The sequence below is a fragment of the Salmo salar genome, chromosome ssa13, assembly GCF_905237065.1.
Source record: "Salmo salar chromosome ssa13, Ssal_v3.1, whole genome shotgun sequence".
Classification (NCBI taxonomy): Eukaryota; Metazoa; Chordata; class Actinopteri; order Salmoniformes; family Salmonidae; genus Salmo; species Salmo salar.
The window spans coordinates 81,701,639-81,714,146 of NC_059454.1; the positions used below are offsets into that span (position 1 = coordinate 81,701,639).

Below are 12,508 nucleotides of genomic sequence, written 5' to 3' on the forward strand. Positions count from 1 at the left end.
GAACAAAGTTTCCCTCTAGGATTTTGCCTGTGCTTAGCTCCATTCTGTTTCTTTTCATCCTGAAAAACTCCTCAACGATTACAATAACATGCCACCACTATGCTTGAAAATATGGAGAGTGGTACTCAGTAATGTGTTGTATTGGATTTGCCCCAAACATAGCACTTTGTATTCAGGACAAAAAGTGAATTGCTTTACTACATTTTCTGCAGTATTACTGTAGTGTCTTGTTGCAAACATGATGTATGTTTTGGAATATTTTTATTCTGCACGAGCTTCCTTCTTTTCCCTCTATCAATTAAGTATTGTGGAGTAACTACAATGCTGCTGATCCATCCTCAATTTTCTCTTATCACAGCCATTCAAATCTGTAACTGTTTAAAAGTCACCATTGGCCTCATGGTGAAATCCCTGAGCGGTTTCCTTCCTCTCCGGCAACTGATTTAGGAAAGACACCTTGATGCATTGGATGCATTGATACACCATCCAAAGTGTAATTAATAACTTCACCATGCTCAAAGTGATATTCAATGTCTGCTTTTTTATTTTTACCCATCTACCAATTGGTGCCCTTCTTTGCGAGGCCTTGGAAAACCTCCCTGGTCTTTGTGGTTGAATCTATGTTTTGAAATTCACTGCTCAACAGAGGGACCTTACAGATATATATATATATATATATATATATTTTTTTTTACTTCCCATTTATTTATTTTTTAAAAACTGCCTATAAAAATCCCAATGTCAACATAACCCTTCAAAATACAGTTCAGCATTGTATTTCAAAACAGTTTACACAGGCAGCCCAATTCTGATATTTTTCCTAATTGGTCATTTTACCAACCACATCAGATCTTTTTCAGAGCTGATCTGATAGATAATTGTATGTGTGGGGTACAGAGATGAGGTAGTCATTCAGAAATTATGCTAAACACTAGTCCATCCAATGTGACTTATTAAGCATATTTTTTACTCCTGAACTTATTTTGTCTTGCCATAACAAAGGTGTTGAGTACTTATTGGCTCAAGACATTTCAGCACACATTTTTTATTCATTTGTTAAAATTTCGAAAAACATAATTCCACTTTGACATTATGGGGTATTGTGTGTGGGCCAGTGACAAAAGTTTCAATTTAATCAATTTTAAATGCAGGCTTTGTTGTAACACAACAAAATGTGGAACAAGTCAAGGGATGTGAATACTCTCTGAAGGCACTGTATATAATATACTTTTGTTAAAGATTTAACACAACATCATGCAGCCACCTTGGCTCTGTGAAACATTCTAAAGATCCTCTGTTTAATCTCTTTAGTCTGTAAACCATATATTATGGGGTTGAGACAAGTAGGGATCACGGGGAACAGCACACTACACATTTGGCCAAGTTCTGCATATTTTGGGAAGCGATGGAGGATGATAATGGTGACTCCAAATCCAATCACAATGAGGTAGACCAGTAAGTGTGTGCTGCAGGTTGTCAGGGCCTTGCTGTTTAAAGAGCTGTTTTTACTGCTCAGACACACAATGGCGATCTTGAGATAGGTGAGACTGATGCTGCCTATGGACGAGACAAACAGCACAACAGTAAAGGCGAAGCCGTATATGTTATTTATAAGCACACTCTCACAGGAGAGCTTGAATAAGGAGGCGTTGTCGCAGTACGGGTTAAATATGTTAGACCTGCAGCGTGACAGGCGGATGGTGAGGCCCAGCAGAATCCCCACTAAGACTATGGCCACCCCCCAGGCAGACACAGACAGCCTGATAACCATTTTGTTTGTCATGATGGTAGCATACCGCAAGGGGTTGCAGATGGCCACATACCTGTCAAAGGCCATGATCATGAGAACGGTGTGTGATGTTGTACCAAATAAATGAGCACAGAAAGCCTGAATGACACACTCTATGTAAGTGATATATCGCTCAGGCGCTGCGGTCAAAATGTCCCATAACAGACGAGGTATCATCGCTGTAGCCCCGACTATGTCATTAAGAGGCAGGTTGCAGAAGAGGATGTACATGGGCTGGTGCAGGCTCCTCTCCATGGAGATCAATACTATGAGTCCAATGTTGGCCACCATGATAAAGATGTAGATGATGAGGAGGAGGGTGAAGGCAGGGTACGTGGACTGTTGAGTGACCTTTAACCCCTCCAGAAGGAGAACGTATTCATTGTATGTACGGTTTTCCATTCCCCAGTGAGTGGGCAGCTCAGAACCTTGAGAGGAGAATTTAAAAAGATTAGTAGTAAAAACCTGGGAAATCAGTTTCAAAACACAAAGTAGGTGTGCTTAAAAAATAAATCTACTGATGTTTGTGGTAGCTGTAGCAGAGAAACAGGGTTTCTTAGAGGGGCCGTCTGCCCCGCCACGTCATTTGGTAAACAGCTGAGGGATGGGGCTGGAGAAATGTTTGTTTTCTATCCAACTCCTGCTTGCAGCTGTAACATTAGCTATCATCAGTCAGATGAGAGCTGGATAGCTAGCTAGCCAGCAAAGAAAGCTATATATTGTTTTGGAAGGTTCACATTTCACATACCATAGGTAGCTAGACAACATTAGCCTAACAAAACTGAATGGACATTGTGTGCACCAAAACACATTACATTTGTCATTAGAATCACCACATTCCACACTATATAACAAAATATGAATTGTCCTTGATGTGAAGAGTTGGAGTTCAGCACTAACATAGGCAATTAAGGCTTCTACAGCTTTTTTCAGTGTTCCACGTTGATTCCTATGTTCTCTTTCACCCCTCCAGACTGTGTGCACAAACAACATCACAGCCTTTTATTTACAACAAAACCAACAACAGGAAGATGAGTCTGTCAATCAAGATGTAAACATGGACATCATGACTCTAGTGACACATTTCCAGGAGAAGCTAATGAGGAAAGCAACATGTTAGAGCCTGTGGGATGTGGTCCATTTGGGCTTTGAGATTAAATAGAATGTGTGAGTTCCTTTCTCCATGCTACTGCAGTTTTGCTCATGTCATGTACTTCAGCTAAACTGCACCTCCATAAGCAATAGGAAGTGTCTTCCTTGATCATCGTGTAGCTGGTTTGAAAAGCCGTAATGAACTATGAATGGAAACTACTTTTTAGTCCGCGTCAAGCCGTATTCTGTGTCTGGTGACTAACAATGTCGGAAATATATTTTACCTCCCTTTTCATATCTACCCAATGTAAATTGCTCTTCAAAATGTTAAAAGTAATCTTACTAATGAACTAGAAATCATCTTTGTTTACATTCAAATGCATTAAAGTGGCAATATGTAGTTCAAACAATAACAGAGGGCAACCCCTCCAGTTCATAAAAGGAAATCAGTCAATTGAAATTAAAATTCATTAGGCCATAATCTATGGATTTCACGACTCAGAATACAGATATGAATCTGTTGCTCACAGATATCATAAAAAAAAGGTAGGGACGTGGATCAGAAAACCAGTCAGTATTTGGATATTGGCGGGAACTGGAAAACGCTGTCGTATACGTCAATCCAGAGCATCCCACATATGTCTGGTGAGTATGCAGGCCATGGAAGAACTGGGACATTTTCAGCTTCCAGGAATTGTGTACAGATGCTTGCGACATGGGACCGTGCATTATCATGCTGAAACATGAGGTGATGGTAGCGGATGAATTGCACAACAACGGGCCTCAGGATCTCGTCACGGTATCTCTGTGCATTCAAATTGCCATCAATAAAATGCAATTGTGTTCGTTGTCCATAGCTCATGCCTGCCCATACCAAACCCCACCACCACCTTGGGAACTCTGTTCACAACATTGACATCGGAAAACCGCTCACTACACGACAACACACATGCTGTCTGCCATCGACCCGGTACAGTTGAAACCGGGATTAATCCATGAAGGGCACACTTCTCCAGCGTGCCAGAGGCCATTGAAGGTAAGCACTTGCCCACTGAATTTGGTTATGACCCCGAACTGCAGTCAGTCAGGTCAAGACTCTGGTGATGACGACAAGCATGCAGATGAGCTTTCCTGAGATGGTTTCTGGCAGTTTGTGGAGAAATTCTTTGGTTGTGCAAACCCTAACTTTCATCAGCTGGTCTTAGACGATCACGCAGGTGAAGAAGCCGGATGTGGAGGTTCTGGGCTGGCGTGGTTACACGTTGTCTGCGGTTGTGAGGTCAGTTGGATGTACTGCCAAATTCTCTAAAACAATGTTGGAGGCGGCTTATGGTAGAGAAATGAACATTAAATTATCTGGCAACAGCTCTGGTGGACATTCCTGCAGTCAGCATGCCAATTGCACGCTCTCTCAACTTGAGACGTCTGTGGCATTGTGTTGTGTGACAAAAATGTAGAGTGGCCTTTAATTGTCACCAGCACAAGGTGCACCTGTGTAACGATCATGCTGTTTAATCAGCTTCTTGATATGCCACACCTGTCAGGTGGATGGATTATCTTGGCAAATGAGAAATGCTCACTAACAGGGATGTAAACAAATTTGAGCACAAAATTTGAGAGAAACAAGCTTTTTGTGGGTATGGAACATTTCGGGGATCTTTTATTCAGCTCATGAAACATGGGACCAACACTTTACATGTTGCGCTCGTATTATATATATTTTTTTATGGATTGGTAGCAAGCTTTTTTCTTGTTTGTAATACGTTTTTGGAGGCTATTGTCCAAGTCATTGTTATTAAGAGTTTGTAACTCTAGCGTTGTAGTCTGATACTAGCTACATACATCTTTTAGGTAACGTAATTTTGCAAGCTATTCTTAAGCTAGCTAGCTAGTTAGCTAACGTTAGCTTGATTATGTACGGAGCCATAGCTAGCAAGCTAGCATAGTGATTAGAAAATGAATCATTCGTCTGCTAATAATACTTACAAAAGTAAGTCTGTACTGCCCTCACTGTGACTCATGTAGCATTAGTGATAACTGGGCACCAGTCCAATTATACCTTTCTATTCTAATGTTGCTGACAGTGGCTTGAACTACATTAGTTGCATAACAGCACAATTTGGACTGGTGCCCAGATATCATTGATGCTACATGACAAGATTGTGTCCCTCCTCACCTGGTTCCTCAATTAATACTTACAAAAGTATATACTGCCCTATCTGTGACTCATATATAGGCCCCTGTGTTTTGGTTTATCACGTCACATGACCTTGATTTTAAACTTTCATTTAAAGGTATTCTCAGCAAAGTGACGTTGCAGCATCACAGATATTGCGACGAGCGAGATGCAAGACTTCGCTCTCCCACAGAGTATCTGCCCATCTGCATGAGTTTTCTTCACACAGTTACGTGGTACATAAGGGACCAAAAAAGCAGAGAAGTTGAACCTCCCACTTCAAAGCTCTTAGTAGTTGTGGAAATTGACCAACTCAGCTGTTTACTTTTGGCATCTACGTCATATCTACCTTTAAAGACGGATCTTAGTGAAACATTCATTATTGGTTTCAGGTGTGTTAGGCCAAGGCCAAAGTGACAACCAACAGTATGTCTGACCCCCAGGGCCAGGACTGAGCAGCCCAGCAGCTAGGGATTGCCTAAATAGTTATCTCCCCTGACGTGGGCATGTTTTCAACACACACTACTTTTGTCGTTCTGTATTCCATATAAGGCATCCAGAACTTACGGTATGAAAGTTGCACATTACATGCCATTAATCTTGTAATGAATCAAATCAAGTGATATATAACTTGACATGTCTTCCATCCATTGTGGGAGGATAACCAACCTTCCAATTAATGGCAATGAATTTCTTAGCAACTATAAATGCTAGGTTACACAGATTCCTCTGATAACAGTCTCCAGTATCAACATTTCCAAGCAAACAAAACAGGGAGAAGGGAGAATCTGTAGACATGCTGAGATAGAAGAACATACTTTTCACAAGACCATATCATATGCAAATATGTCCTGTTTTGTGTTTTACACCTCCAGCAGAATAATTACATTTCTGAGTGCATGATATTCAGTTTCACTGGCATATAGTACATTCTATGGATGGTCTAAAACTGCAGTCATTTATGTCTGAGATTATATGAACATCACAGCATTCTAACATATCTTTATCCATTCATCAGTATCAATAACGTCTCCCAGGTCTTCCTCACATTTTTCTTTTACATGTTTTGTGTCATCGGGAAAAGCCTCTATCAACCTTTGATACAGTTTGGAAATCAACTTTAGAGGTTTGTCAGACTGCCTTAAATAGTATCAATCTTTGAAACGTCTTGCTTGTCCAGTGTTTGTTGCACAGAGAAAATAGTGTTGTATCTGCAAAAATTCACCTCAGCTCCATCACAGACTGGTCTTCCCTGGCTGCCTGACCCTGATGAGACCACTATCACCATAAGATCCTGCTCAGATGTGGCATGACAAAGAATGACATTGGTGTACATTTATACATGATATTATCCATGATTAGAATCAATGGTTCAACAATTGAAATTACCATTATTTCCAGATCCCAGACTGTAGCCTACCCATCAACTCAATATGGAACTTTGTATCCATTCACTGATTGTTATAATATACAGCAAAATGTTCCTGAGCCCTGTAGACTGGTCTTCCCTGGCTGTCTGACCCTGCAGGGGAACCTGTCCTGCTAAGACATGATGAGCATAGTGTTATGCAATGACTGTGCACCATGACAGTGAAGCCTGTAGAGCTGTGTATATCGTGTAAGTGTGAAAAGTAGGGAATTAGCTAGGGAAATTGACAGATCAATAATGTTAGATTGCTATACTGACTAATAAAAACTCACATTGTGCTGAAAAAAACGTCAGAATATTGGTCTTCAATGGTTTGGCTGCTGGTTTCATTGTTTGATTCAGGTCTAGTGAGATTGAGTCAAAAATAAAAGCTAATTTTAGTTGGCTAGCTCTGCTAACTAATGGTACAATGGTACATCAAATGTACTTCTGTTGAAACGGGACAAAACATTTCCATACACACAACAGCTGTTAGATACTGCTACCTGACATAGATAGAGGCTAGCTAGAGCTGAACTGGCTGTGGGAGCTACTAGCTAGCTAACTAGCTGCTAGTAGTTCATTCACTTCAGCCGAAGGGGGTGAAACATTAGCTAACGTAAAATTTCAGTTACACTACTAGCTCAGCACTGGAAATATTTTTGTTCTTCTTTCTGTCAAACAGCAGTTACCTTGCCAGCTAGATCAGTCAACTAAAGAGTAGCCAGTCTCTGCTCTCCTTGCTTTTACAACTTGGACTAAAAGCACAACACAGACAGCAGCTCTGTTCATCTCTCCTGTGCTGGTCCTATACACCACCCTTTCAGAAGCTTTGCCTTCACACAGCCTGTCTACATGCTCTGTGGTCTCTGTGCAGTCCTAAATCCAGCCGGCTCAAACCAGAAAACAGCCTACCCGACCGCTCTGAGGTGTCCGCATGGTCCGAAAGCACACCGGAGCTGTGTTTTTTGTATCACAGTGCAATGATAAAACTGGGAATTACAAAAATGCAATTTTAGAATGTGGGAGGAAGGGGGGGTCAACTTTCACCCATGCGCAGTGAAAGTTGCGCCCCTGTATTATAATGACGGCACACCAAACATCTTAGAGGAATGGGTCAAAATGGCCTAATTGTCATGGTGTGCAGATGGTGAAAATGAGGATTCGTTACAAGTGAATGCTCTGTTCTGTGTCAGGTTCTCCAAATTGCTTTATTTGATCAACTTGCACAGATTAACTGCACTGAACCCTGTTTGTGTTAATATTAGTACAATTATAATACTAGCACACCTAACATTTTAGGTGAATGTATCAAAATGGCCCAATTCTCATTGTATACAGCAGGCACTTCATCAAGAAACTTTTGGAAATAACTTGTTCAAAATCAAATAAAATTAAATGTTATTTGTCCCATGCGCTTAATAAAACAGGTGTAGACCGTACAGTGAAATGCTTACTTACAAGCCCTTAACCAACAATGCCGTTTTAAGAAGAAGAAAAAAGTGTTAAAGTATTTACTAAAAGTAAAAATAAACTGAGCATGCACCCCTGAGGGGCCCGTGTTGAGGATCAGCGTGGTTACCTACCCTTACCAACTGGGGGCGGCCCATCAGGAAGTCCAGGATCCAGTTGCAGAGGGAGGTGTTGAGTTCCAGGGTCCTTAGCTTAGTGATGAGCTTTGAGGGCACTATGGTGTTGAACACTGAGCTGTAGTCAATGAATAGCATTCTCACATAGATGACCCTTTTGTCCAGGTGTGAAAGGGTAGTGTGGATTGCAATAGAGATCGCATCATCTGGGGCGGCAGCGTAGCCTAGTGGTTAGAGCGTTGGACTAGTAACCAAAAGGTTGCAAAATCAAATCCCTGAGCTGACAAGGTACACATCTGTTGTTCTGCCCCTGAACAAGGCAGTTAACCCACTGTTCCTAGGCCGTCATTGAAAATAAGAATTTGTTCTTAACTGACTTGCCTAGTTAAATAAAGGTAAAATAAAAATCTGTAGATCTGTTGGGGCTGTATGCAAATTGCAGTGGGGCTAGGGTTTCTGGGATAATTGTGTTGATGTGAGCCATGACCAGCCTTTCAAAGCACTTCATGGCTACAGATGTGAAATATAGATTTGACACTGAAAAACAATAGTTTTAAAAGAATCTACGGATTCATTCATTGTGTTTTAGGATAAAATCTTTATTTCACAATAACAGTGAGGAATTCATAGCAGATTTCTCATACAAGTATAGTTCTACTACTAAAATCCTGCATGAGTGATTGCAAATGACAAAAACATTAAGTTTGCGAAAAACATACACTATTGGTAAAATTCATTTGGTCTATGCAACATTCACTATGTTGGGTAATTGCAACACATTTTAGCAGCAAGTTGGTGATTTCGATGTGAATTAGACGTTCCACTCAAAAATAGTTTCCCTACTTACCTTCGCTGCATTCAATATGTCTGCATCAGATTTTTGACAAGTTCATTTAGGTTTTAGAGGTGATGTTCCTCTCAAAATACAAAGAGATCACCTGGTTCGAGTGAATGGCACAGCACTCCGTTTAGGCAAGGAGGTAGAACATAAACAGTGACTGCAGCAGATTGCAGTCAGGTCTGATTTTGAACACCTCGGCTATGGCAGTGAAGGAGTCACACAGCCGGTCAGTCCCCTCAGCCTGGAGGAGAGCATAGATAGGACAGACAAACTGTAATAGCAGTATACATTACAATACACACCAGTAACAGTATCAGTGGAAATAGCAGTGAAAAGGTGACTTAATTACATCAGAAATAATAAGTTTGGCTGAAATTGACTGAATAGTTAGATCAAGAGGTGTACATTTTCTGATGAAGATCTCCTTGGGGAAAAATACTCTTATATATTACATTTACACCAGTGAGTGTCCGGAAGAGGAAGTGCTCTCTCTTTCCTCTCGTTTGCGTTTTTAAATGTGACCCTTTTCTGCATCATGGTTTTGATGCACTCAATCACCAATCTGCGATGGGCTTTGCTGGTAATTTCCTATTTCAAAAATACATCTTGGGATGTACTTGGACACATCATCAGTGATCAGTAACCTGAGGTCATCGGGTGTTTCGTGTCTTTCAACATCATACACCCTCGCCCAGGCGACCCAGCCATGGTTGATCAAGCCCTGACTTGTGTCCAAGTAGCTTGTCTATTTCACCCACAGATCATTCCTCTTGGTCCACAGCCACCTATATTCTCTTTCAGCTGCCTCTGTGGCGGTCTTGATAGTCTTCCTCATGTTTGCCCCAGTGATGCCCAGTATTGCTGTTGAGGGATTGACCAGCAAACCCTCTGCAGCCCACTTCGATAGGCTCACACCTTGCTCTCCACCCCTGCCAGTGGCACTGCTCCACCAGGTCCTTGTACTTCGCCCTCTTTCTTTCATTGGCTTCCTCAATGTGGTCCTCTCAAGGGACGGTGAGCTTCAGTAAGATTACCTGCTTGGAGGTTTCGGAAAGCAGCACAATATTTGGCCTCAGTGTAGCCGCTGGAATGGTGTTTGGGAACTTGAGCTGCTTTCCCAGGTTGACTTTCAGCTCCCAGTCTTGAGCTATTGCGAGAATATCTGTGGAGGTTCTTGTAGCTGGTGTTGGCTTTTCCCCGGCTCTGACAAATGTGATGGCCTGCTTCACTAGTCGGAGGCACTTGCAGTGGCTGATTCCACTGTAGATGGTATCCGATATGCAGCTGAGGATGTGCTTGAGTGTTCCTCTCTTCAGACGCAGAGGGCACGATAGTGAATGGACCTTTCCTCAGCAGAACAGGTTAGATGGGCTTGGTAGAACATAATACACTGCCTGGATAAAGAACTAGATTTGATGGGTCTCGGCCTTCCACTGCTCTGACCATGTGACCTTACGCTCCACCACTTGCTCTCATCTTGTCCAGGCTCCTTGTTTCGCCACATTCTGACCATCTTGCTGGCTCCCTCCTCCTCAACTGCAGCTTGCACTTCCTCCTGCACCAGCATCTGCCTGTCTTTCCCTTTGGCCTTGTCATAGCGTGGTGTTGTAATACTACCAAGGACAGCACTTCCGAAAGTCACTTAACCTCTTGGGGCTAGGTGGGACGCTAGCGTGCCACCCGTGGTGCACTCCATCAACAGCAGGTGCATTTCAAGAGCGGCAAATTTGAATCCAAATAAATGTCAAAATTCAAATTTTTCAAAAATACAACTATGTTACACCATTTGAAAGATAAACATCTCCTTAATCTAACCACGTTTTACGATTTCAAAAAGGTTTTACGGCGAAAGCATAAATTTAGAGTATGTTAGGACAGTACATTTACAAGAGTTGTGTGTAATGTTTTGTCAAGTCAAAGACAGGGTCACCAAAACCATAAAACCAGCTAAAATGATACACTAACCTTTTACAATCTCCATCAGATGACACTCCTAGGACATTATGTTAGACAATGCATGCATTTTTAGTTCTATCAAGTTGATATTTATATCCAAAAACAGCGTTTTACTATGGCATTGATGTTGAGGAAATCGTTTCCCTCCAATAACCGGCAGTCAAGTCAGCGTCACAAATTAAATAATTAAAATTAGAAAACATTGGTAAAATATTATATTGTCATTTAAAGAATTATAGATTTACATCTTTTGAACGCAATCAACTTGCCAGATTTAAAAATAACCTTACTGGGAAATCACACTTTGCAATAATCTGAGCACTGTGCCCAGAAAAATACGCGTTGCGATACAGACTAGACGTCATGTTGGGGAGATCTAAAATCGAAAATACTATGTAAATAATCCATTACCTTTGATTCTCTTCATCAGATGTCACTTCCAGGTATCACAGGTCCATAACGAATGTAGTTTTGTTCAAAAAAGCTCATCATTTATGTCCAAAAATCTCCGTCTCGTTAGCACATGATGTAAGCCAGCCGGACTTCTCGTCATGAACGAGGGGAAAAAATATATTTCCGTTCGTTCAAACATGTCAAACGTTGTATAGCATAAATCATTAGGGCCTTTTTAACCAGAACATGAATAATATTCAAGGTGGACGAATGCATACTCTTTTATAACGTATTGGAACGAGGGTACCCAACATGAAGTAGCGCGCCAGGTGTCTAATGGGACATCACCGTTCCATGGCTCTTGTTCGGTCAGATCTCCCTCCAGAAGACTCAAAACACTTTGTAAAGGCTGGTGACATCTAGTGGAAGCAATAGGAAGTGCCAAAATATTCCTAAACCCCTGTGTTTTTCAATGGGATAGGTTTAAAGTCAATACAACACATCAGGTATCCACTTCCTGTCAGAAAATGTCTCAGGGTTTTGCCTGCCAAATGAGTTCTGTTATACTCACAGACACCATTCAAACAGTTTTGGAAACTTTAGAGTGTTTTCTATCCATATATAATAAGTATATGCATATTCTAGTTACTGGGTAGGATTAGTAACCAGATTAAATCGGGTACATTTTTTTTATCCAGACGTGCAAATGCTGCCCCCTAGACCCAACAGGTTAACCCACCACCACACTGTGCCATACCCATGACTCAACCACTGCTTCTTGAACCCTCCACGACCTTCCTGTCCTCACCTCTATACCGGTCTGGGAGACATTTGGGTCATTTGACTCCCTATATTGTAGCACCTCCCTTGTACAGGTCACCATGAATTCCTCATTCAGGCTGCTGATGGGTGGCTTCAGTTTGTTCTTCTGACTGTACAGGCAATGTTGCTCAGGCTTCGAGGTAATCCCGGCCATTTGCGGAAGTAAAGGAAGACCCCCATGAAATGGACAAAAATGAATGGCAACTTATTGGCATTGGGCGAACCATATACACAATTGCAAATACCACTCAAATGGATGGAAGTTCATCAAAACCATATTGCAAGCAGAACATGGCAAATGCCAAGTGTCATACTGCAAAAATCCCAAAAATGGCAAATGCGCTCCACCGTAGATTTTCATATGGCAAATGGTCACAAAGTCAGGTCCCAAGGGTGAAATTGAGAAAATCTAATTTATTTCAACATTTTAAAACCTCATAAA

General features: G+C 41.4%; 2 protein-coding genes and 1 pseudogene across 2 annotated transcripts in view; all 3 read right to left on the reverse strand.

Annotated features, from left to right (window-relative positions):
• LOC106567905 (olfactory receptor 146) overlaps positions 1-8,131 on the reverse strand; it is a 54,712-nt gene extending 46,581 nt beyond the window's left edge. Inside the window, exon 1 of the mRNA XM_014137787.2 lies at positions 8,052-8,131. The gene's annotated coding sequence lies outside the window, so the exon portion shown is untranslated. The remainder of the gene's footprint in view (positions 1-8,051) is intronic.
• LOC106567904 (olfactory receptor 8U1) lies at positions 1,031-2,215 on the reverse strand. Its single transcript, XM_014137785.2, has one exon. The coding sequence runs from the start codon at positions 2,189-2,191 to the stop codon at positions 1,253-1,255; it is 939 nt and encodes a 312-aa protein (XP_013993260.1). The 5' UTR covers positions 2,192-2,215; the 3' UTR covers positions 1,031-1,252.
• A 1,509-nt stretch (positions 8,132-9,640) lies between the features above and the next one.
• LOC106568046 (uncharacterized) lies at positions 9,641-12,220 on the reverse strand (annotated as a pseudogene).
• Between the last annotated feature and the right edge of the window lie 288 nt (positions 12,221-12,508).

Excerpts from the sequence above, each read along its gene's own strand:
- LOC106567904 (XM_014137785.2), bottom strand. The coding sequence starts at position 2,191 with ATGGAAAACCGTACATACAATGAATACGTTCTCCTTCTGGAGGGGTTA.